The sequence below is a fragment of the Osmerus eperlanus genome, chromosome 4, assembly GCF_963692335.1.
Source record: "Osmerus eperlanus chromosome 4, fOsmEpe2.1, whole genome shotgun sequence".
Classification (NCBI taxonomy): Eukaryota; Metazoa; Chordata; class Actinopteri; order Osmeriformes; family Osmeridae; genus Osmerus; species Osmerus eperlanus.
The window spans coordinates 8289297-8315878 of NC_085021.1; the positions used below are offsets into that span (position 1 = coordinate 8289297).

A 26582-nucleotide genomic window follows, 5' to 3' on the forward strand; every position below is an offset into this window, starting at 1 on the left:
GGACCGAGGCTGGGGTACAGGGCACGACCGAGGCTGGGGCACAGGGCAGGAACGAGGCTGGGGCACAGGGCAGGACTGAGGCTGGGGCACAGGGCAGGAACGAGGCTGGGGAACAGGGCAGGACAGAGGCTGGAGTCGGGGTTCGGCTGGAGCCGGGGTAGGAGCCAGGTCTTGGTCTTCCTCTGCAGGCTTCGGGGTCCCCCCAAGGCTAGGCGGGTCCCTAGGAAAGGGTTGAGAAAACTCTCTGCCGGGTCCATTTGTGGTCTTGTCCTTCTGTCACGGTGTGAGGTGGGGTAGGACCCAAATGCACGAGTACAACACCTTGATCCAGTATCAAATATCAGGATCTAATATCAATCTAAATTACATCTAACATATACACATGTATTTGTCATTATGGCCAAATACATGGGAGACTATTTTGTTCATGTATTCTCATTGCTCATTCATTATGCTATGTGTTCCTACTGTAATCAATATTGTGTATCAATGAGAGTCCTGTATAACCCAATTGCTGCAGTGGCAGTGGACAGGTCTAGAATACATTCTGTAGGCTGAGCAGCCCTCTAGATGCTGGGTGGAGACGAGGGCTGTGGCCTGGGTTCACACTTGACCTTCCAGGTCTATCTTCTAGGATTTCTGAGAATGTCGGCTTTCGTAAAACACTGGGGCTGACGTGTCCATATTGCAGTATTCACCTGATTTGGCTGTATGTCGTCTTAGTTTTCTCTACTCTCTACAGATTCAGTCCTCTGACCTTCGTGCCTCAGGGACACTTTGCTGCTACCAATGTGTGTTTCAACAGTCATTATTCTTGTCAATGTGTGCGTCACTCTCTCTTCAGTCACCTGGTAGTCTAACACTTAGAAACCCAGAACCTGAACTGATAGTCACGTTGTTCCAGTGGAGACAGACATTTTTCACTACCCCCACAAGAGTGACATAATAACATTCCTTGATAACACCGTTAGCTATCTAGAATGTGCTAGAACCTCGTTTTGAACAGCCCCTGTAGGTCCAGGTCAAGGCTTTTCAGAGCTGTGATTCAGGCACCATTTTAGCACTGCTCATCGATCAGGCCCCATGAAATATTAATGCAGGCCTCCCACCAGTCAGCCAGGCACAGGAAGCCTGGGCGCAGAGCTACAGCTCAACCAGGAAAGTGGAGAGAGAGAGGGAGGGGGAGGGGGAGAGGGAGGGAGAGAGGTAGAGGAGGAGGAGAGGGAGAGAGTAAAATAGGCAGTATCTCTATTACGCATTACGTCGTTTGTGTGTGAGGGAATGTGCAAGCGAGTGTCAGGGAGGAAAGGGGGGGGGTGGAGAGAGAGAGAGAGAGAGAGAGAGAGAGAGAGAGAGAGGGAGAGGAAGAGGAAGAGGAAGAGGGAGAGGGAGTGTGTGCCTGCGCGTGTAGTTTGACAGACAGAGACCGAGCAAGTGGGAAAGAGAGCAAGAGAAGAAAAATCCAAAGGGCCCCTGGAAGAGAAGGAGGCTGGAACACAAGCGAACAGTGGGGGGTGCGGAGAAGGTTTTCATTTAGCTTTGAAACGACCATGAAAGACGTGCCAATTATCAATACAAACATAACGCCTCCCTCTTGGCAGATGAAAGGAGAAAAGGTCTCACAACAGACAACACGACCCTCACAATACAGAACAGAACACCAGCCAATGACAAACAGTTGATTTGTAACACCACACTATGGATGTACTGATAGGATAAAACACACACACACACACCCCACCCTCACTCATTCATGGACACACACCATACCACAACCACACACACGAATCCTCACCAGGTTGCCCACCGACAGCACCCCCTCAAATTGGGGGGTCATGGGATAGTGCTCCATGGCCATGAACAGGGTGTTGAGCACGATGCAGATGGTGATGGCCAGGTCCACAAAGGGGTCCATGACGATCAGGTTGACAATCTCCTTGATCTTCAGCCAGGTGGGACAGCACCCCCAGATGAGGAAGGTGTTGGCAAACTTATACCAACATGGCGGACACTTACGCTGGGATTCCTCCAGTTCTGGTGGATATAGTGTGGGGGGGGGGGAGATGTTAAAACCAAACGCAAGGGCCACTTCTCCAACCCCAAAATCAAACAATTTCTATCTACGTCTCGGTATCATATGTGTATCGTGTGCATGTATCTAGCAAACATAATGATATGCGAGGCCAATAAGCAGGATATAGGCATACGTCACTCTGCTTAACCAATGAGAAGAAGACATTGGCGCAGGAGGCAGCGTAGCATGGCGCTAGCTAGCTAGCTAGGGAAAAGGAAGTTGGCAGTACCCTCCACTAGTGTGTTGGTGAAGACGCTCATGACACTGTTGGCCCGCTCTTTCCGCCCAAAGGAGGTATTGAGCTGGTCCACAGACACCATCAGAGAGCCCGACAGCTTCTTCTTCACCTCAACCTCAGTAGTGGGCTGTCAGGAGGAGAGGAAGGGTCAAGCACCGACGGAGAGAGACGTGAACACCATCCGGCAGGGCTGCGGCGCCACCGCTGGCCGGCGGAGGGAAGTGCGCCACAGGGTGATGGGGTTTTTAAAGGGCGGAGGGATATTTTTATGAGGGTAGTCAAGGGTATTGGTCATTCAATGATCTTCATCATATCAATGCTGATGTTATATGCCGAGATATTTGTGTTGCAGAAGCATGCAGGTCTCAGCCAATGTGAGCGCAGTGGAAGAGGAATATTTGACCCTAGATTGATGCACGTTCATTAAGTTATCATGATCATATTAGGGGTACTAGAATATTCAGACATGGTGCGGAGATGACTTTAAATATGCAGTGTTGTCATGCAATGACAGAGACTAAAGTTCTCTTAAGAAAATGATTCTACCTGTAATTTTCAACTACACATCGGAACTAGGACCTAATTACCCATGGCGACCGTTGTGTCGCAGCATTGTAGGCGATTGTACGGGGGACGATTAGTCGAGATTGTTCAAGTAATCATGCGTCTGCATGCTCAAAGTCAAGGAGAGGAGAGGAAAGTATAGACACCATAGCCATTAGTTTTTATCATGCCTGCAAAAAAAATCCAGGACTTGTTATAGGATTAGGCTGTCGAAGCCCTATCATGCTAAGTAGCACTAGACAAAGAATTTAGTTCACAGTATGTTGGTTAGTTTAGGGAAAGTACTGAGTTGGTTAGCTCGGCTCGAAACCTTTAACATCAGTAAGAGATGAGATGGTGGACGATACAGGGTAATGAATGAACAGGACAATAACAGGGGGAGAGTGAAGCTGTAGTGCAGTTAGACCCTCCTCTTTCATCCTATCACCCAAAGCCTGCATCTCCCTGATAGCCCGCCTCACACCTGGCCTGCTTGTCTGTCTCATTGACAGCCTGACTGGCCTTCTTCCCTGTTTGCCTTCCTGCTCTACATTCTCCTTCCACAAAGGAACCTTCTCTTCTCCGAATTCTGTGTTATCACTACAGACATGTTGGATGTAAGATACGGACCTATCCAGACTTCTGTCTACTAGTGATGTGTCGTTCGTGAACGATTTGTTCATTTTGAACGAATCCTTACAAGGACTCGGGAGTAACGAGTCCTCTCAAAGAGTTATTCGTTCATTTTCTCGTGGCCGTGCATCGGGACTGTTGCATAGGCTCGTCCAAGTAAACAGAAATTATTCGTTCATTTCCCGACTCGGTCTTCGGGTACGAGTCTTTGGATCATTTTTCACGTGACCTGCATAGGCTCTGTAGTGGTAGCTAGAGGAAACGCTAGAGGGAAAGATTCGTTCATTTCCCGACTCGGTCTTTCTATGAGTCTTTGGATCATTTTTCACGTGACCTGCATAGGCTCTGTAGTGGTAGCTAGAGGAAACGCTAGAGGGAAAGATTCGTTCATTTCCCGACTCGGTCTTTCTATGAGTCTTTGGATCATTTTTCACGTGACCTGCATAGGCTCTGTACTGGTAGCTAGAGGAAACGAACGATTCGTTCATTTCCCGACTCGGTCTTTCTACGAGTCTTTGGATCCTTTTTTCACGTGACCCGCATTGTATTTTTTAGTAGAGGAAACAGTTTCCCCATTCCCTTTCGCGTGGCCGCTGTTTTAGTAAGACGTGAATGATATTCGCTCCAGTCATCATACTGACTGGTTTTGTTATTTTCACTTTACATTTACACACAGTTTAGTGCAGTGTAATTGTTTGCCGTGATAATTAAATGCTAGTGTGATAATAAATGACCAAATCATACAAACTGTCATGATACATTATTTTAATGCAAAAATTTATTTTAAAATAGTATTTGCTGGTGCACATGTCATGCACTAACCTACATGAGAATATGATACGTGTTTGCAGTGGACGGATAACCCCCCCCCCCCCCCCCCCCCGTTGAAATGAACGAATGACTCGAAAAAAGATTCGTTCATTATACTGAACGAGATTCAAAGAACCAAATCACTAAAATGATCCGAACTTCCCATCACTACTGTCTACAGAAGTCTGGTTATTTTCCGATGAAAACAAACAAACTGTGAGTCTGCCAGCTGAATACGTTATCAAAATTATGTATTGAAAATCCTGGAATGAAGGATGTTTTTTTAAAAGTGAATGGATGATGGATGACTGTAACCACACGATGGGCATAGTTATATGAAAAATTTGTCTGGAAGCCACTGAAAGACCCAGACAAAAGAACCGTTTTAGGAGTTAAATGTGAAACTGTTGGATAAATTCCCTGTGACTAGTGTCGGAGGGCAGCATACACTCTGGGGGAAGGGGGGGCGACTTTCAGGAAAGATAGACACAGACTTGCAACGACGGAAAGTGGGAAAAACTGAGAGACTAAAAGAGGGAGCAGGGGGCCATGCCTAGACGGTAGGTGGGTGGGGGGGGGGCGTGGTCTACTTATTGACTTCCTTACACTGTCGTCAGAAGCTGCCTTATCTATTTTCACCTCAGGCAGAAGGCGTCCACCGGACCCGGGCCCGATTAGCGACACCACGCCGTTGCAGTCCACCGTGCTGTTCCTCTTGCCGTGGTGGTAGCCCGTGTAGCTGCTGCGGCGGTACGGGCTGAACAGCGAGCCGCGCCTCTCCTCGCACTCCTCCACCGTGCTGTGCTCGTCGTCGGCGAACTCGTTCTCCGAGCCCACGTCCTTGGAGCGGCCCTTGAAGCTGAAGATGCTGCTCTTGCTGTTGTGCCGCGACAGGAAGGGCGACCCGGGGATGCTGAGGAGAGACTGTTGGGGGGCGGGGGGGAGCGGGGGGGGGGGGGGGGGGCAGTGACAGGGGAAGGTGAGTAAGATGGATATCGCAAGCCAGCTTGTGTAAAACCCAGGCATTGATTGCCCTGTCGTCGTCCTCCTCCTCTCTCGTCTCCAGACCCTGGAGGTCAGTGTGAAAGGCAACATCTGGGATATTTCTCGTGGGGAGGGGGGCCATATATCCCTGTATCCCTAAGGGAGAAAGGATCCTGATGGGAAGTGGTCATGTGACTTAATAAACACAGGAGAAAAAAAAAATCATAATTGGGTCAGTTATATCCTGGACCAGCAAGGTCACACATGAGACACAGGCAGCACAGCTGAGCACTACACGCACCAGAGGAAACAATACGTCCAGAACACAACCCACCTGGACGAATCCTCGGATTGATTCTTCTCCTACAGTCGTGTCTCCTAAATCTGCTGAGCGGATTAATTTGAGGTCACTGGCCTGGCAGTGCTTACAGTGGTTGTGGAAGAGACCCATGGTATCAGCACAACACTGTTTACAGTGACATGATACCACAATGGCCATTATCAGTGACAAAAACAAGTCCTTTTGTGAGAGTTCTGCATGGGAGCAAAAGTATTAGGAGTTTTTGATTACTTGCAATGGTGTAACGTCTTATTTGTTGTCAGAAAATTCTCTCCAACCATTAATTCTCCCCCCCCACACACACACACACACTCCCACCCAGACCTGGAGGGGATAAGTTCCTAGGTTCTGTTTTGGACGGTTACGAAAATACGCGGCGAAAAAGGAAAAAGGGCTAAACGCAGCTGGTTGGCTGCTCCCACTGAAACATTCATGTCTGCACACTTAATAATTCAGGCCACGGATGCGCGCTGCTGTATCTTTAGCCACGACAAACACGGCCCCATCGCCACCGCCCGGCTCCAACAAGGTGATGCTTCTGAGCTCCAAGACGGGTTTGACCGAGTTTAACGCTCAAGGCCCAAATTTAAAAAACATCTGAGCAATACAGTTTATGTACGTCTGGGGTATTTAATCAGCTTGATCTGTGTTCAACAACCAGATGGAATATAGTTCGTAGAACACAGGAAAATGAAGTTCAAATTGCCATTGAGAGAATGTTTTATAGTATTTTGTTTCATGTTTTCAACGGAAATAATTTGTATCTGTGGCTTAGACTTCCCCCAGGGTGATCATGTGACCCGCTGGTCCTCACCTGGTTGATAATGGAAGACTTGCGGCCTAAGCGGTTGTCAGGGAAATGGAAGCGGCTTCTCTTGCTGCCGTCGTCCGACTCGGACTTGACGAACTTCTCGCTGTCGCCTTTCTCCTCGCCGCGCGACTGCTCCTTCTGGCGCCACTTCTTCTTGCGGTTGCGGCGCTCCTTGGCGCTCTTTGAGCTCAGCTTGGACATCTCAGAGGAGCTGCAGGACATGTGGCCATCGCCGTCGTCCACCACCCCGTCCTCTGACACGGTGCCCGCCGAGGTGGCCATGTTGTTGGCCTGCAGTATCCACACGACACCCAGAGGAGGAGGGGGAGAACAGGTCAGGACTGATGACTCGGCGACCCGACTCACCTTCCACAGGGATTGAGCCACACACACAATATCTAATGACCTTACCCACACGCGGTGAAAGAAAGAAAAAACTGTGTGAAGAGATAAATGGACTACAACCCTTCCCCCCATCCACCCCTACACACACACACACACACACACACACTGACCTGGGCATCCTCCTGCTGTCTCTTCAGCTGCTCCAGCATGGCCTTGAACTCGGCCTCCTTCTGCTCAGCCTCCTCCATGGTGGCCTGGTTCTGCTCCTCGTACGCCATGGCCACCACAGCCAGGATCAGGTTCACCAGGTAGAAGGAACCCACGAAGATCACCAGCACGAAGAAGATCATGTAGGTCTTCCCTGCCGCCCTCAACGTCTGGAATGTGGAGGGAGAGGGAAGGAAGAAGGGGAAGAGAGAGAGAGAGAGAGAGAGAGAGAGAGAGAGAGAGAGAGAGAGAGAGAGAGAGAGAGAGAGAGAGAGAGAGAGAGAGAGAGAGAGAGAGAGAGAGAGAGAGAGAGAGAGAGAGAGAGAGAGAAAGAAAGAGAGAGAGAGGGATGAAAAGCATGAAGGGACTTGTATGAATGGCTATCTTAGATTCCCTAACTAACCTAAACCACCTTATTATTGTAGATCTACATGGTTTAGTACGTGTACAATGCAAAGCCCTTGTACTTAAAATGGAGGACATCTAGATTGGATTTGGCCTGTATTAGCAAAACAACAAACTGAATATTCCATATCCATGGCATTCACACAGTGAAATATCTAAATGTGTCATTCTGGTTTGACAAACTATTCTCGCAGTGCACCATAAATATCTCCCTGCATTTCCTCAGGTGCTCAGCATGGACCCAACTTTGCCTCCTTCATCAAATGAAGCCTTCAGATCTGCAATTTGACCTACTTTCAGTAGGTGTACTCACACATACACACCAGCCAGGCATCTATTTACAATCAGAATCAGAATCAGAATCAGAATGGGATTTATTCGCCATGAAAGTTTGCCTAACCCTAACCCAATGGGTGGGGACTATCCAATCCTCTCATGGAGAAAGTGTGCGTCTGAAAATGGACGTACCATTACCTTATGATGGAGATTTTCATTTTGTGTAAATGTTCTCTCAAAATGAAAATCTCCATCATATGGTAATGCTACGTCCATTTCCAAAACCTGACGTATTAACTATATTACAGAGTTTTATCCTGTAACGTGAGTTACTTTCATTCTCCCTCAGTCGGCCTTCGCAAAGAGTCGTCAACAACCAGCCAAACGTTAAAATGAAGACCTCTGATCGACTCCCCCTGCCCCGCAGGGGGAGGTTGTCTGTGGGGAGCAGAGAGGAAAGCAAGGAAAGACTTCCTGGGATGTGGCAGTGGCAATTCCTCTACACATCAATTATGAATGCAGTTTACATGCAGCGCTGGGGAAGAGTATCACACAGTACACACAGCACACACAACACACTGCGGCATATCCAGCAAAGAGATGGTGGTGTGTGTGATGGGGGGGGGGGGGGGGGGGTTCTGACAGTCCAAACCATTGTTTCCTTGACCCCTATGACAAACACCAAACAGGAGGTGCCATCGCAAATATACCCTGGGTGAATCTTCAAGGCTTGTGCTTGAGGAGAAAGTGTACACACGCACTCTTTTCTACATCGATAAGGAAACTGTAACGCCACATCTACAGTCATCTGACTCAGGATGGCTAGCTAAATGGCTGTCAAACACAAACAAATATGGGCCGCTTGAACACAAATTTATAAGTCTGCTGACCAAAGACAAAAAAGGGCGTGATTAGAATCAACTTGCAAATTGCCCATGACTTTGCATGCAATATTGAAAGAATTTCTTTGGACTATGATCTAAAGTGAGCAAAAAAATATTTGCTACTACTGCCTCTGAAACTCCCATATGAGAGTCCTGTCTCCCTGATTACCCATAGTGCAATGCTCAGGTAAATATTTAATACTTCCTCCCCGTTCGTGTGTGTGTGGAGGAAGGCAGGAAGGCCTAAGTGTTTCCAACATTACAAAGGCCTTTCTGTCTGCTGGGCTGCGGCACGTCAGCCTGCCTGTGGATGGAGATGAGCCTTGGAGAGGGTGCGGTGACTGGTGACGGAGGTGGGAGGGGTCGTTAATCTGCTGACAGGAAGCCTAGTCTTGTCTCATCTGCAGGGGGGAGTCCCTCTGTCTGAGGTAGATGGAGTGTATCTCCGCTCCTCACTACTGCTCACCCCTCCCTCTGGCTCTAGCAGCCCAGTGATGAGGAGGGGGAGCTCTGAAATATCCTGTTATCTTGATGTCTTGAAGTCTTAAACGACTAAATTGGCAATCTTATGTTTGGGGAAAAAAAACATTGTCATCGACAACTTGCTTCTGGGTTGTTAGGACGGGGTGGTTGTTAGGGTTGGACTGGTTGTTAGGGTTTTGGGCTGGTTGTTAGGGTTGGGGTGGTTGTTAGGGTTGGGCTGGTTGTTAGGGTTGGGCTGGTTGTTAGGTTTAGGGCTTGGTTGGTACACAGGTGGCGGTGCAGACAGTCTCACCAGCATGTAGAGGTTCTCCCAGAAGTCCTGTGTCATGAGCCGGAAGAGAGCTAGGAAGGCCCAGCCGAAACTGTCGAAGCTGGTGTAGCCGTAGTTTGGATTCCTCCCAGCTTTCATGCAAGTGTAGCCCTCTGGGCAGCGGCTGGAGAGAGGGGAGGGGGGGGGGGGGGGGGGCAGGACAGGATGGGAGAGATATAGAGGGGGTCACAAAGCGTGAAGACCAATAACAAACCCGGCTCTGGGAGTTTGAGCTGACAAATGAGAGCTGACAGGGTCCGGGCCAGACCGCTGCAGCAGACACACACTCACCCAGAGTCAGAGCTGTTACCACACAGCAGAGCATCCAGCTGACCAGGCAGGAAGTAGAAATTTGCTATTGAGGGGAAAAAATACATATATTTATATATATATATATAGTCATGCATTGACGGCAGTCATCAACAAGTTTTAAAATGTCTCTGTGATAACAGCTCCCCAGATCTGTGGAGACTGTTTGCACTAGCTTGATCTCTAACTGTCAAGTTTGCCGATGCATTGTCAATTCAATTCATCCAAACTGGATATACTGTTCCTACAGGTAGGGTGAATCACATGCCCGTTCAGGGCAGTGCCAACTGGTCAGGGGGGTAGCAGATGGCTGTGTACGCGTGCCCGGCCAGGCTGACCACTCACTGTCGTTATTGATGTACTCGGTCCAGTCGAAGCCCTTGCTGCCGTTGGCCAGGTAGTTCTCGGTGGCGTTGATTGGCCAGATCACACACTTGTAGCGCAGGTTGCCCATGAAGAGCTGGAGGCCAATGAGGGCGAACACACTGAGGCAGAAGACGGTGAGGATCATCACATCGGAGAGCTTCTTCACTGACTGGATCAGGGCTCCCACGATGGTCTTCAGGCCTGGACAACAAGAGCGAGGCACACACGCAAACGCACGCAGATACACACACACGGGAACACACACACGCACACAGACATACACAAACCATGGATGTGTTGCAGACGGTGTCGATGCTGGAGATGTCAAAATGATTGTTAAGGGTCCTAACGCAATCATATATCTCACTCTCATATAGGCTCAAGAGACATTTTATCTAGGTGTCTGAAATTGGCCAAACATGTATTTTATTTTCACAGACTATATTGATAATCTATCTGGAATCTATGCAGTTTATTGGAGAGTTAAGCAACAATCGTTCTGACCAAACAAGGACAAATTCCAATACAATTTTCACTTCCTCGTTCATATGTTTTACAAAACCGAACAGCAAAACATAACGTACAACAGAACAAAAAATAAAATCTAGATACAAAATCAACAGAGAAATATTCAAGAGCCGTTCCCATCTTGTCCAACCTATCCAGACACTGGCAGTATAGTCTCATTAAGGTATAATGAGGATATGGCCAAATTAGAGCATTAATGGAAATATGCTAGAGCTTGAGGAATCTGAACGGCTCTGCCAGTGACAGATGAATAGACCAGGAAGAAGGGGAGGACTGTAGAACAGTGAGAGGAAACAAAGAAAGATAGATAGAAAGCACAGCGTCACAACGAGGGGGGGGGGGGGGGGGCATGAGAGAGGAAGAGAGGCACAGGCAGGGGGAGGGGAGGGGGAGAAACCGCATGCAGGGCATTTAAACTCCAAGGCTGAACAGATACAGTTCAATGCCAGCGCCAACTGGGGGGAGGGGGCACTTTCTTGAACTGTCAAGAACATTGTGTCGTCGGGGTAAAGTACTGACTCCCCCCCTTAACCCCCAAACGTGTAGTTTGGCCCATTTCTTAACTGAAGACGAAATCCTTTTACCTTGGGGACAGAGACATCCTCTGGCAGCACTCATTGTGTGGCAACGGGGTCCACTGAACACAGAAGAACTCAAGGAACAAACCAGGAAGTCCGTTCCACCTGAGCCTGCCGGATTGGTCTCTATCGGTACGATTTGTCTCTCTTAGCCCAATACGAAACCCCTGACGCTCTGCTTGCACGCCCAAACGTACCCTCTCTAATGGCTTTACACAGTGCCTGTGTTAAACTGTATCATAGAGTCGGATCCATGTTTTATGATATATGTATTTCACTTCTGTCCAGGCAGACCTCACTAAATCAGGATCAGCCAAATCCAGACTCAATCTATGAGATGCTAGAAAAGCATACAATAAAATAAGTCTGAGTATCATTTCAGGACTACTGGGCATGTCAGAATAAACATTATCACCGATACATCATAGTAGAGACTGGGTCCTATAGGAAATCAATAAACTGGACGAAACCTGTCATAGCCAAAGGTTTTTTGTACTTTTTTTCTTTTTTACATCTGCTCGCACCACAGGAGAGTGTTCAACAGCTCAACAGTTGTGGACAGGTTCCCTTTCAAACGGTTGGTCAATGTTTCCTCCCCTTGCTTTTCTTCCTGAACAGCAGGCCGTGCTCTATCATGAGACAGATGTGCTGAGTCAGTGTTGCTCAACAGGCTTATAGGCCCTTCACTCCTCCCATCTCACCATCCCCCATCTCAGGACTGTCGGCTCGCTTTCTGTTCAATATAACTCAAGTCGATTTTGAAGAGGAAAAAAAAAAGAATTCATAATAATTACGTAACAAAAATGGGCAAATTAAACTTCTAATGCCATTTTTTTCAGCCAAGCTCTTAGTAGGCTAATATTATAAAGCAAGTGACTCAGAAGCATCATGCAGCGTAAGATATGTCCACAAACTAGGCTTGGCAGTCTTCATACATAAATAATGTCTAGATGAAGTGGGATCTCACTTAGAGAGCTGCCATTTCATCTAAACCTATTTCTTTTCCCAAAATAGACAAATTTCATCCCTTCACTGTGAGACGTGGGTTGGGATAGGAATGTGAGGTATTCAATTGATCTCCTTTTTTCCAATTCAATCACAAATAATCATCCTTATCTTCCATAAACCCTGCCAAAGTATTGAGGCGTAGTTCAATTCTGTGGATGGACTACTCTTGTCAGGGTAAGACCACAGACTAAAAAAGCACAGAGGAAAAGTTAAAGCCTTTCTTTTATATTTTTATAAAGCTATATTTTATAAAGCTAGTCTTAAAATACAGTTGACAGAAGAAGATTTCCATGTTCTTTCCACTTGTTATGTCTGTCCTGGAGAGTAATGCTTTACCAAGCTTCAAAAGTGTCTTTTTCTTTCGCCTGTTGCAAAGGCTAATCCTACTGGAGGGAGGGGTTATCATTTACATTTACATTTATTCATTTAGCAGACGCTCTTATCCAGAGCGACTTACAGTAAGTACAGGGACATTCTCCCCGAGGCAAGTAGGGTGAAGTGCCTTGCCCAAGGACACAACGTCATTTGACACAGCCGGGAATCGAACCAACAACCTTCAGATTACCAGCCCGATTCCCTAACCACTCAGCCACCTGACTCCCATCTCACACCTGACTCCTATCAGTGTTTCAGCTGCCTGTGAAGCTAGCCCCACACCAAGAGTGTTCTACTGGGGCAGAAGAGAGTGCAGACACTTTAGAGAGGGCCCTGGAGTAGACTGCAAAGCCTATCAAAAATGTATTAGTACCATTTTTGATAATTTTGGAGGGAAAAAAATAAAAAATAAATGGTTATCTCCAATTCTCCTTTTTTTGCCGTTGCTTAGAAATCATAAGAGTAGTGAGTAGAAAAAAAAGGTGAGAGGATCAGCCTTAGTGTTTAAACTGAGTCTCACCTGGAATGACAGAGATAGTTTTCAATGCTCGGAGAACTCTGAATGTTCTCAGCGCAGATACATTGCCCAGGTCCACAAACTCTGTTATATATCTGAAATAGGGGAAGGATCACACACAAACAGACACCAATGACAAAACCACACACGCAAGATCACAACACCATCACCACCGACCAGGAGGAGACGCCACAGAGCTGGTCCACTGAGGAGGGGGAGGAGGAGGGGGAGGAGGAAAGGAAAGAAAAACACACACACCTAACATCGACCCCCCGCCCCCAGCCCCCCGCCCCCAGCCCCCCATCCTGTCTTACCTGGAATTACAGAAATAGTTTTCAATGCCCTCAACACTCTGAACGTGCGCAGAGCTGAGACATTGCCTAGGTTTACAAACTCTGTTATATACCTGCAGGATCAAACCAAAAGTTATGGACTCTCGTTATTTACATAGTCGAAACAACTTGCATGAAACATTTGCTTTGTATTGAACCCTTCTTGTAAACAAAGCCCAATTGAGAGTGCTGTGCCGGCACTTAAAGAAATTATATAGATATATAATTTCTTAATTCAGTGATACTCTGTATGAAATGCTAGGATGTCTTCCATAAAGGCAGTCCTTCTTACTAAACCATCAGACCTACAATGAATACAAAAGTTTTAAGGCACGGTATAACCTTAATCTGAAGTCTTTATTGGAGCGAGGGAGAGATAAAGGTCAAAGAAAAGCAGCGAGAGAGAGAGAGAGACAGAGAGAAACTGTGACCAGTCTGGAACCCTTCAATAGAAAAAAGACAGTGAGGAGGGCAAGGGAAGTCTTGGATCCCAGAGAGGTGGAGAAACAGATTGAGAGACATTGAGACCGAAGCAATCAAACTTGAACATTTAGTAATTTTCATTAACAGCCACTGTGGAAGAAATTGGGATTTCCTGTGTGCTTACATTATTCACTAATCAATAGAACTAGTCATTGGATACTAGTTAGTATGTTCTCATGTAAGATTGCTATTAATAAGAGTAGATTGTGTCTATGTGTCAGACTGTTGTAGCGTCATAACTGCTTGACTGTCACTATCTATGTTTACATTCTTGTGCCCTATAAAAGATGGTCCTCCGGCTTTCAGAGCTGAGCGACACATTGAGACCTAAGCCTGGTGTTGTGTTGTCATTTATTGTCAGGGGTCTGGTTTTCTCTCCCAATCTGCAGATTGATAATACTTATTAAAATCCAGAACTCAACTGAACTTAGTCACTCCATTTATGAAAAGACAGACAAAACACTTTCTTCATCACCAACATCATATTTACATGATGTCAACTAGTCAACTTAAAGCAAAGATTAAACTAGAAATGGTTCCTAGACGTTTGGAGAGAAAGTAGTGATACTTACGCCATAGAAATCACCATGAAATCCAGCCAGTTCCATGGGTCCCTTAGGAATGTAAACCCGTCTATACAGAATCCTCGAGCCACGATTTTTACAAGAGATTCAAACGTATAAATTCCTGTGAAGGTGTACCTAAAAGACAAGAACGGTAAGTTGTAAATATTGTCAAGTTATTGTCACCGGATTTTATCAATTTCATTCGAAGAACAATATGGTCTGTAGTGGGTGTCAGGTGTGATGCTGGATTCATTGGAAAGTGTGATCCTAAGAGACCGTTTGGACATGCACTGATCCTACAGAAGTAAAGAGCTGTAAGTGTGTACTTACTCTACTTGTTTGGACCACTCAGGAGGATCACTAAAAGTCATGAATATACAGTTGGTCAAAATAGTACACATAATGATCATGCTGAAAAGAGTAGGGAAGTGAGTTAAGGAGAATGTGGCAAGTAAGGAAAAGGATTATAGAATGAAACAAAAAGGACAGTTCACACAACACACACACAGACTAGACTTTTATATGAAATCAACCATACAGCTCTCTGGCGGGAAGAGTCTGAAAACTGCATGCTGCACTTACAGTACAGTGAGGTTTTACAGTTTGTTAAGCTTGTCTACTGGTCATAATGGCTCCCTCACAAAGCCATTTATGCTTCCCATGAAATATTGATCAAAACCTATAGAACGCATTGGCATTGAGAGGAAGCTCTCAATGTCATCTTGACCAATGTTGGGATGTACTTTCCAAGGCTATATAGCCATTTAAACACTGAACAATGTTCAGTTTAAGGTTAAACCCAACCCACAGCATTAGAACTTATGGTCAGGAGATACAGCTGCTGCTCCAGGCTAGCCTTGTGTTTCTGGGGGCCTGGTGTTGCTGGGGGCCTGGTGGGAGTCAGGTGGCTGAGCGGTGAGGGAATCGGGCTAGTAATCCGAAGGTTGCCAGTTCGATTCCCGGTCATGCAAACTGACGTTGGGTCCTGGGCAAGGCACTTCACCCTACTTGCCTCGGGGGAATGTCCCTGTGCTTACTGTAAGTCGCTCTGGATAAGAGCGTCTGCTAAATGACTAAATGTAAATATAAATGATGTTCCTGGTGGCCTGGTGTTGCTGGGGGCCTGGTGTTGCTGGGGGCCTGGTGTTGCTGGGGGCCTGATGTTGTTGGGGGCCTGGTGTTGCTGGGGGCCTGTTGTTGCTGGGGGCCTGGTGTTGCTGGGGGCCTGATGTTGCTGGGGGCCTGGTGTTGCTGGGGGCCTGGTGTTGCTGGGGGCCTGGTGTTGCAGGGGGCCTGGTGTTGTTGGGGGGCCTGGTGTTGCTAGAGGCCTGGTGTTGCTAGGGGCCTGATGGGGGGCCTGGTGACATAATCCCAATTCCAGGTGGGATTTACCCCCACTCTGGCAGATTAGTATCACCCTATGGAGGTAATTCCTCACTCTGAAGTATTATCATTATTATTATCTCCTTGTGGTCAGTGGATGGTGGGTCAGACATGTAAGACTGTGGCATGGCTGGAGCCTGTTAAAAGCCAGTCTCCATTTCAGAATCGATTCTCTGTGTCTCCTTTAATCAATGACGGAATATCAGCTGACCTATTATTGGGGAAAGACTTCCCTCGTAGCAGTCAAAGCAGCGTCATCCCTATCACAGATCCCAGTCGGCCCCCTCAACACAGTAAGAGATATCAATCTCTACTCCCTGTCCCCGCTTCGGCAGTCTGCTCTATTAGAGAGAGGCGCTCTTCTAATCCAGCTCATTTTTAATTGTCTTCTAGAGATTGGAGGTAATAACCTCCAAAAGCATTCAGACTTAACATGTACTGTGGAAGGGATTTCCAAGTAATAGTACGGGCACCTCACTGGAGGCTATATACTGTATGTTGCACATCATATACACATTACATACTGCTGATTACAGTACGTACATGTTGTTCCATATAAATGGCATGCGGTACTGTATGATGCGTAGTAGGACGTGAGTTTTCCCAACCGTGCAGCTGATGCGTGCAGTTTTCAGACCCCGGACCTGGACCGTAACAGAATGTCTCATCCACTCAGGCAGAAAGTCACAAACACCAACAGCAGCAGGGACAGAGGAAAGGTTGTCACATGACACAACACAGGAAACACGGTTCTCTAAAGACCCAATTGAAAAGGATATGAATGTATCAAAATTTTTATAGCGATTCGCCTAAATATATTAAAAGGGCTGATGAAGTACAAGGCAGGATTGGCACTAAAGCGGAAGATTGTCTTCCCTCTATTTAGCACTATAAATGTCTGTGGAGAAAGAAGGGGGAAAAGAGAGAAAGAGAAAGAAGTTAAACACAAGCAAAATGACAAGTGACATTTTGTAGATCTTCACAATATGAATACGTGTACAGAAGCCACTGGCTGGGTGATACAGCCTAAGGACATGGACATTTCAAATTAGCCTTCAAAAAATCTAAACATGCATAGTAAATCATTTCAATTTCTGCACTCTGAAGCAAATCTATGCAACATTCTGAAAATGGAGGTGGATAACATGAACACTGTCACCCACCAACAGCTCAACCTCCACCAATCACAATGCTCTTTCCTCAATGACAGGAAATGTAGTGCTGAAACGTCCTGTGCTAGTGTTCGCCTGCATCAAACATGGCTGTGGTGGTTTTGATGGAAGTTAAGCTGAGACAGAGAGAGACTGGCAAGACCCTTTCAGCGGATAGCCTCATAATTGTTTCAATAAAACATGGGGATTTGCATGAAACTTTAATGAGACTCTGTGTGTGTGCATTTTCAAAAGTGATATGTACCCTTGTGCTTTTAACAAGGCAGCCCTCCTTGCATTAAGCCCTGCAGAGCCACCGGTCCACAGTGCTTAAGACCCGGAGACTGCTGAAAATGAGAAGAGAGAGGACGGAGAGAAAGAGATGACAGAGGGAGAGGAGGGGTGTGGCGAGGAGATAGAGGGGGAGAGAGCAGGAGAGAGAAAGGGAAACAGTGGTGAGGAGAGACAGACATAGAGATAGAGATGAGAGAGAAAACTAGAGCGAGTGAGACAGCTACAGAGAGAAAGAGAGAGGGATGGCTAGAGAGATAAAGAGAGAGCGAGTGGGAGACCTAGAAAGATCTAGAGAGAGACAGAGAGAGGAGGAGGGAGAGGGGGGGGGAGGAGGGAGAGAGACAGAGAGAGGATGAAGAGAGAGAGGGAGAGGAGGGGAGTGGTGACAGTGCCCTGGACCCCAGGGGGAGACCCTCAAACTGGGCTGCTCGTCGAGTGCTTCATGGAACAGGAAAGGCACCGTATGTACTGCCAGGCAGGAACACATCTTGCTCATCCTCCGACATGCTCTTGCATGCACGATTGTTTGTGTAAAACTTCCTGTACGGTTTCCATAGCACATAATGATAGGAGGGTGTCTCATTAGCTGAATGGAAATAACACCTGACAACACACATCTAAAGCTAAGACAATCTCATCTCAGGAAAGCCAGCAATCCCAACGGAATTTACCATTAATTTTGTGTGCTTGCTTTTCGGTCACCTGACCTGATTTCATTTGACAAATGTCGCTGAGTACAGTAATGGCGAGAGTTGAATTAGGTTGAGCACTGATTAGATAACGCGTGCTTCATTTGAACGAGCTATGGCACAGTGCGGGTCAGACCAGTGGGTCTGTGAATAGACAATCTATCTTACACTGAGCATTCCCTGCCATCAGTATAGCCAGGCTATATGATCAGCCTCAGTGGGAGACAGTTGGACATGCCCCAGTTGCCATTTAGAGGGGCCAAGAATGCCAGCATGACATTTCAGTAGAGCGGAGCTGCTACGCACACACAGACCCACGCTGTGTGCATATGCATGATCCGCACACACACACACACACACAGAACCGAGTGACAACAGCCGAATCCTCCAATGCATGCACACTCACAACACACGCACACAATGTCTTCTCCTGACACGCATGCGGACAAGCGTGCGCGCGCCTGCGATGCATGCAGTGGTCTTCCTGTAACGCATGACTAAACTGCTGCAAAGCTACTGAAAATTTCATAATCCAGAGTAGCGAGGCAGGCAGGCAGGCAGACAGACAGACAGCCGGGCGGGTGGACTCGGAGCGACTGCAGCACCAGAAGACTGGAGACAAGCAGGGCAGAGGGAGAGCGGAGGAGGAGGAGGAGAGGGAGAGACAGTGAGGAGGAGGAGGAGGGGGATGGGTGGGAGACAGCAGTGGAAGCAGCTGAAATACGGAGGGAATCTCAAGTCACCAGGCAGGGCTGAGCAGCCAGCAGCAGCCTTTGCTTTCAACTTCGCTGCCTGCATCCTCGCATCTCGCCACGGCCGTCCACCCCCATGCGCTGGACCAGCCAGTCCTGCTGTCTTTGTTTTCATCCTCGCCTCCTAAATCCCACCATTTCAGGCCACGATTCCCGCTGTATACATTAGGAACTCTTCTCAGCCCAGGCCCGCTGACAGAACGACCTATTTCATGTTTTCAGAAGCCACAAAATGATTACCTAATGTCTCTATCAAAAACGTGACAGTGTGAAGGGGAAGTGAAAGTGCGCTTCTTGGACATTTTGGAAACCCGATCGAGGGGTTCACGCGACGCCCGTGCAGTGTTTTGGACGCTGCTCATGAGTGCACCTTGAAGGTTCCTCTTCACAGCCAATGTCGCGAGCTTGGCTGCATCGGGGAGAGCGGAGTGAGGCTGCTCACGCATCCTTGCACACGTCTCATTTCGCCCCTGTCCTCACCTAATCTCTCCCCCTCTCCTCCCGGCCTCGTAAAGACACTGGCTATTGTCAAGTGTCCCACACCCAGCCTTTCCTACCAGCCCAGCCCAGCCCAGCCTTCCTTGACCTGGCCCTTATTTCTAGATGAGCACAGCCTCACTGGCTGGCCCAAGGGAGGCCCCAGTGTGGGTGGGTGGAGGTGGGAGGGGTGGGTGGTAGAGGTGGGAGGGGTGCTATTGCGTCATCAGCCCCCCGGGCGGCCCCTCTGTCTCAGCCTTGGAGCTTTTTCAAAAGAGAGCCACCGCTGAGGATTTATGACCCTGCCGCCTGTCAGGGGAACAGACCAATGAGCAAATGGCCTCCTGCCCATTTAACAAGACACTGAGCCACCCACCTCCCTCCCCCGCCATGTGCAGACACAAGCAAGGCCTGCAGTGTCTGAGGTGCAGCCACAAGCTTGAGAGGTCTTCATGTTTGTCTCACTTCCGTCCCCCACCACCTCCACCCCAGCAGTAACCGCCTCGTTTTGATCAGAGATGGACAGGAATCAGAGCCTCGAGGTCCCGCCCGTTTGGCACAGGGATGAGGACATTGCCCAGGTTTCCCTGTCTCACTGGAAGGTGTGAGGGTGTGTTGATACAAGGTGGGGTTAGCGAGACTGTGAGAGAAAGAGAGAGAGAGAGAGAGAGAGAGAGAGAGAGAGAGAGAGAGAGAGAGAGAGAGAGAGAGAGAGAGAGAGAGAGAGAGAGAGAGAGAGAGAGAGAGAGAGAAAGAAGGGGTGATACAATGAAATATGCAGAGGTGAGTAAGGGGGAGAGTCCTACCCTATCCCAACCCTGTTTTCACTTTGCATCAGGAGAATCTAATTTTCTTTCCTGTGCACTGAACTGGTTTGTTACATAACCACCAGCATGCAGTACTTAGAGAGATAGAGAGAAGGTAAGAGGCTGCACACACACACTCACATACACACACACTGAGAATAAAATGACAGAAAAGCAAACAGTCCTGTCATTGTCCACAATATGTCCAAGTATTATGTTTGACCTTGCCTACAGAAGTTGTCTGTCATCATGGTGAACAAAGGGAAGCCATCTTGAGAGGGTGGAGGAGGTACCTTGCATCTGTCATAGCATAGCTCACAGGTCAGACATGGTGACCGGAAGCAGAAATGTGCAACATGTTCGTTTTAAAAGGTTTCAACTATATTATAATATATGTATTTATTCATGCTGTGGAATACAGCAGTGTGGACTTTTGTCAGTTAGCTTTAATGCCATTTATTTCCAATGAGTCTGACTCAGATCTCTCCCATGTCTATCTTATTCTGAACAGAATGTCTCATCTTGTTTATGATGCATACTGTAGTCTTCTTGAGGGATTACTTAAATAGGGGAGTCAGGTGGCTGAGCGGTTAGGGAATCGGGCTAGTAATCAGAAGGTCGCTGGTTCGATTCCCGGCTGTGCCAAATTATGTTGTGTCCTTGGGCAAGGCACTTCACCCTACTTGCCTCGGGGGAATGTCCCTGTACTTACTGTAAGTCGCTCTGGATAAGAGCGTCTGCTAAATGACTAAATGTAAATGTAAATAGACTTCCCTGCCTAAAAAAATGTGGATGTGTTTCAACAGCTAGGTTACATCTCTGAAATAAGGTTTTCGGAGTTGTGTCTTTGGCTCGCAGCTGAACCCTGACGCGAACGGGTGAACTCCTCGTCAAGGTCCCTCCTATTGACAAGTGGCGTCACAACGTGCATTCCAGAACGTTCGCACGAAACAAGCCCACAGTGAAACGAACGCACGTCTCCTTTAAAACGCCGGGTGCCATTTACGGCAGCTGCCTTTTTTTTCTGCAGGATTAATTTTGGAGACAATTAGAAAAGTCTGTCATCTGGAACAAGAGCGTGTCTACTGTTGACCTTTTCCCTAAAGCCCTGCAAGCCAATTGAAGGGACGTCCCTCTCCACAACTCAAGCACAATCCTGGCCTTGGAGGAGACAAACACTGCATTTCCTAACCTAATCAGGATTGAGGCAGACAGAGAGCAGAATGATGACTGAGCTGTCGATAAATATAGATTTTTTAATCACTTTACACACTATTCTAGTGAAAGAAATTCTGGGCTTTTTTGTGGGACTGGCCTCAGCGCACACTGACTCGCCTCATGATATTTCAAGGAGAAATTGTTTAGTGTATCATAAGGTTGTCACAAGTATGCCAATATAAGACTATGCTTAACTTTCAAAACCACCAAGCCATGTTTAACTGAATAATGACTTTGCCGAGTCATTTAGATGTAATTTTCTCAAATTACTGTCACTTTACAGTCACTTACCTGGAAGGCAGGAATGGCTCAGTTCTAGTACAATGCCAATTCACATCAAACACCACTTTGTCTAAAAGCTTAAATGTATTAGGAGACAGTGAGGGCTGGAGCTCATCTGAAGTACAGGCCTCTAAAAAGAGAAGGGCATGAGGGCAACGTTGTTGACACTCACTTTCTGAGTAGTCAGGTAGAAGGGGTCCAAGTCCTCCATTGGTACCGCCACCATTCCCTTAGGGATGTCCCCGTAGATGTAGGGCAGGCTCCGCCCAGCCTCCAGGTCACTGTTGGGCTTGGGCTTGTTCTCGTCATCATCGTCGCGGTAGCTGCTGTCCTGCTTGGGCGGCTTCTTGTTCTTCTCCTCGTTGATTCGCAGCTCGAGGTGGTCCAGAGATTCCAAGGTGAACTTCTTAAAGCTGGCAGGTCCTGGCGGTGGGATAAGGGGCGCGGCCATGTTTTCATCCTGCAGCTACTTGGTCTTTAGGTTTGTACCATGCACGGTAGCCAGCACTGTGGGGACAAAGACAAACATCACCGAGGGAGACCAAACAGAGTTTCTCGATACAGGTCACTTTGAGGGGTCATTTGAGAAGCTTTGAATGTCGAGAAGCAATTTGGTTGAGGATACACTGAAAGACATACCAGGGAAACAGGAATTCAAATACGAATGGAACAAGTTAACGGTAAGATATTCTTAAACCATATCAAAAGCAACCTAACTAAAGAATAGGTGATCTGGCCCCTCTCTCAGTCTGCAGTAGGGAGGAGCCTCAGAACAGAAGATCTGTCAGGATCTGTCACAGCCGAGGCGTCCCAGACGTGGCCAGCGCAGGCCAGACTTCACGAGAAACACATTTGACGCAAAAACAAAGCGGTATAAGAACACTTCTGAGTGAACTAAAAATACCATCTCCAACTCTCCAGCTGCTATATTGAGAAGTCACAATGAAACAACCGCCAAAAACACATCCTCACTGCTTGTCACGTACAATGGGACAGTTGACACGCAGGTTTGCTGTACTTGGTAACTTTGGTCTCGCTAAAAGAATGGCTCCATGAATATTGCATTGGTACAAATTATTCATTTGTACTTTACTCACATAGCTAGATATCCTTTTGCTCTATCAATCTCAGATAGCCTGCTTAGCGTTGTATAACATTCACAGGCGCGGAATATTGAGATGGAAAGCAGAAACCAAATGCATTTTAGTCACTGTTCTCTGTGGGAGATCCGTTTACCTATTAAGACAAGTACAGCAGGAGAGACCTGCTGTGTCCTGAACCAATCTGGGCCTTTAATTATTGCCTCAACTCGACATAGGGGCGGAGCTACATGGGGAGGAAGGGGGTGTCTGGACACATCCCACAACTACATCACACAAGTCATGCCCTTCCTGTTGAAAGGCAGGCACAGCTGTTAAACGCATGGCTTCTGTCCAACCCGGTTCACCCAGCCATCTTTTAAGGGTTACCTGGATGTGGCATCAATTCTATTCGCTTTATTAATCCTGAAGGACATTCAAGCATTCGGGTAACACCCATAGCACTGTGTACACACTTACATAATAAGTACAAAAAATATAGACCGAATACACACAAAACCAGCACTGAAATACCAGAATGAATAAATCTATTGAATTTGTTTGAGAATATAATGAAGAATATGTATAGTAACACATATGTATAGTAAATACACATCACATGAGAAAAGACATGTCATGCAAAGCAGTCTCAGTAGAATAGAGATTTACAACAAAAAACATTATTGGCTATAAAATATTTGCAATTATGGAATAAGATAGGTTTAGACAGGTTTAGAAAAGGATTCAAGGACAAAAAGAGAAAGAGATCGGTGAAGGAGCAAGCAACAGACCACCAAATCTAGCTCAGCAGACCAAGGCAGACCCAGCCACTGATTACTTGCTAAGAAGCCAAATGTTGACTGTTGAAGCTGCTCCATCGACTCTCACTGATACACCAGAGTAATGTTCATGTACGTTCCTCATTCCGTTGCCATCATCTTACATAACCGGTCGTTGCATGTGTCACCTTCGTGTCGAAATTCATTGAGAAAATAGGTTATCCATTCTTCCAGTTCAACCTCAGTGGTAGCCTTGTCGGTTTTCCACATCACAGCCTCTGGCATAATTCTAATCAGTCTGAGGAGACGTACTATGATCAGGCTACTATTACCATGTTGTGCACTTATGGAAAGTGCATACAATGAGCTTTCACCTCAAGTATAGAGAAAACCATGATTACTGCTACCACAAACCATCATGATGAGCATGATGTATTTTTATTATTATTATTATTTTTCAGCAGCCAAACTCAACAGAGATTTCCCTCATTTTCAGGATAAACATTGTTATGCATGCCAAACATGAAAGGACAGTGCCGAATTCAGAATAAGAAATTCTAGAATATTTAGGTTTGCAAGTCAGACCTGCCATTAAAATAAGTTGTTTAACCCACCACAGAACCCACGCCATGGTATTTTCATGATAGTAATGCATAACTGACACATCATAACCCTACATTATGAAGCATGTCTAATCATTTTAAATAGGGTAATCACATTTGATTCTATACCATTCTAGCGTGATAGCAAACAATAACAACAAAGCCAGGCCAGGCATGTCAGCAGTGTGCCAAATGAAGTTTAAACAACAACAGACAGCAGCATATCACAAGCTTACAATCACAAGACATCTTGCATCACACAAACCAGGTAAAAGTGCAGAGAAATCCAGACCATTCAGAAGGTGTAGTCCAAACCTATATATGTTACTATACACCAAAACACCACCTAATTTCCATCCAATGGCCACATTATTCAAATGTTGTTTTACGATTTCTATTACATTTCAGTGCAATATTGAGTTATCGGACCAATTTAAGGGCTCATAACACCGTAATGAAAGGCCAGACAACTGGTAATGTAACACCATTCTGACCTTATTTAATTGAAAAGCAGGCCTCAATGCGTTCCGTTCACATCTCTTCTTCATGTCTGGGGCGCTGTCCATTTCAGCACCACGTTCGAAACAAGGCGCATAAGGTAAACTTGTCTCGATAGCGTGGTTTCCGTTACACGTTTAGCTCTTTACTGCCACATTCATGTAGAAAAAACGTGCGGTAGCTATTGGAGGATCGTTGATAGGACAATGCTTCTTTACATTAGCTCACACCTGGCCACCGATCAATGGGCAAAAAACACATGAAATCAAATGAATCGTTTACACACACCGGCTTTTTCTTCACACCTATGTAGACTACGCTATAAAACCTATGAAATGGTAGGCCTAACGAAGGCTACATGCTGGCGACATTAGCTGTATAGACTGATGTCCTTTCAAGGATAGACCGCTTTTGGGACCATATGAAACCTCAGTGGATACACCAGCCATATCCCTTGTAGGTCAGCCAATAACGGCCTTATTTTACCCTCATTATTGATACTACTGTTCACGACTCTAAATATCAATGACATTCTGTCCAAGACATGAACACATATCCCGAATTCAGAACCCGCGAAATACTCGGTCAATCGACAGTGTCTTTACATTTGCAATTTGCCATATTGTTTAACACCGATTGACCAACGCTGTCTTCATCAGACATTAACAGTTTTAAGGTACAACTAATAGCCTATAGATACAAATAAGCATCAAGCGACAATGATGCACACGTTTACCCAAAAGCGCGGCCCACAAACAAGGAAATGTTCCGAATGCTGCAGTGGGTGGTTTCTGTAGATTTTTCACCAAGCAATTGGTCCATCACGAACATTTACTGTGAACAGACACACTTTGATATCTGAATACATGTGTGCTGCATATCATTTTAATGAATAAACTAGTGTTTCATAAGGCTGTATGCGTTTTTACGCATTCTTTGCACCACACCCGTGGAGGCATGTAGACCACCAGATCAATAAGGGGATATGTGTTCCATGCACACATACCACATAGGCTAGAAAATAGTATGATAATCTAATAATCTGACAGGTTATCCTCAAACGAAACGGTGAAAGACATAAGGAGGGTAGCCCTTCAAATGTACTGCCACAAAAACATCCATACATTGCGAAAAAAATGTTGGTTGATGGGAGACTTCCAAACTCTTTATTCGAAGATTAACTACTGCGTGCTGAATGAAGAAACATTACATGAGGTGGAAATATAATATTAATTCGTCATTATAAATGTGAGGTTCTGATTGATAGCCTACCTGGTTAAAGTGGAGAAAAAAAAACACCGTAATTATTTTTTCCTTCATCAATGTATCGGCAGAGATCAGTCAGATGTCAGAATAAAATAGGTATAAGGCAAATATATTCCATGTATCATGCTGTGGCACGGGCGAGCTGAGTATTTAGTCAAAAAAGGATGCTTGGACAGTGGTCGGCTCTGCGACATTTTCATAAAGGTATTGACAGGCTGAAATTTCACATATTCGTCTAAACATGCCATCGTTTTCGAAGGAAATATAATTTACTTACTTTACAAGCGTTACTGAAAACCAAAAAAGGCGTTGCTGGACTGCAGATGTCGAAAAGATTCGGGAGAAACTGCGGTTGTCGCCATATTGTTGCTGCTATCTTCGCTCTCAGTGCGTGCCGTTACCCTGCATAATTGATGACTCTCAACAAAATGTAAGGGAGTGTCGTCAAGTGCATTTCGTAAAATTATCAATACCACACATTTTGATCTGCGACCATTTAGCATAACAAATTGAACAGGCTAAGGCAAATGTATTTAAGCTATCACAATAAGTCAAAGGTTTTGCATGGACGATTCAGCTCTGCAACGAACCAAAATGGGCTTATCAACTGAGTATGATAGTGACTCCACTTTTTAAAGTATAAGCCTACTTCAGAATAAGAGGCTCGTGTAGGCGAAATAGGTTGATGAGGAAATAGCCTATACATGTTGACTGTTGTTGAACTATAATAAACTAATCTGTTTATACATTTTGTGTGCTGATGCCAGAGAACGCATTAAAAGACCGTTAATCCAAATTGTTGTTTTTTTTTCATTCTGAACAAACCACACAATCTAAAGTCCATCTTTTTTTTATCCGTCTATCTCACATGAGCGACGTTCGCTTTACGTCACAGAGCTGA

General features: G+C 46.2%; 1 protein-coding gene across 4 annotated transcripts in view; it reads right to left on the reverse strand.

Annotated features, from left to right (window-relative positions):
* scn8aa (sodium channel, voltage gated, type VIII, alpha subunit a) overlaps window positions 1-26107 on the reverse strand; it is a 48701-nt gene extending 22594 nt beyond the window's left edge. Inside the window, exons 1-14 of one of the 4 annotated variants that reach the window (XM_062458554.1) lie at window positions 25959-26107; window positions 21630-21964; window positions 16568-16686; window positions 14736-14825; window positions 14412-14540; window positions 13028-13119; window positions 9998-10219; window positions 9635-9698; window positions 9326-9467; window positions 6949-7155; window positions 6437-6724; window positions 4938-5222; window positions 2304-2439; window positions 1796-2034 (exon numbers count right to left, since the gene is read on the reverse strand). In XM_062458554.1, the coding sequence (XP_062314538.1) occupies window positions 1796-2034; window positions 2304-2439; window positions 4938-5222; window positions 6437-6724; window positions 6949-7155; window positions 9326-9467; window positions 9635-9698; window positions 9998-10219; window positions 13028-13119; window positions 14412-14540; window positions 14736-14825; window positions 16568-16686; window positions 21630-21908 (2292 nt within the window). In that variant the 5' untranslated portion in view covers window positions 21909-21964; window positions 25959-26107. Of the gene's footprint in view, window positions 1-1795; window positions 2035-2303; window positions 2440-4904; window positions 5223-6436; window positions 6725-6948; window positions 7156-9325; window positions 9468-9634; window positions 9699-9997; window positions 10220-13027; window positions 13120-13338; window positions 13431-14411; window positions 14541-14735; window positions 14826-16567; window positions 16687-21629; window positions 21965-25958 lie in introns of all 4 variants that reach the window. The other 3 variants (XM_062458552.1, XM_062458555.1, XM_062458553.1) reach the window with 3 other exon arrangements.
* Window positions 26108-26582: the final 475 nt, after the last annotated feature.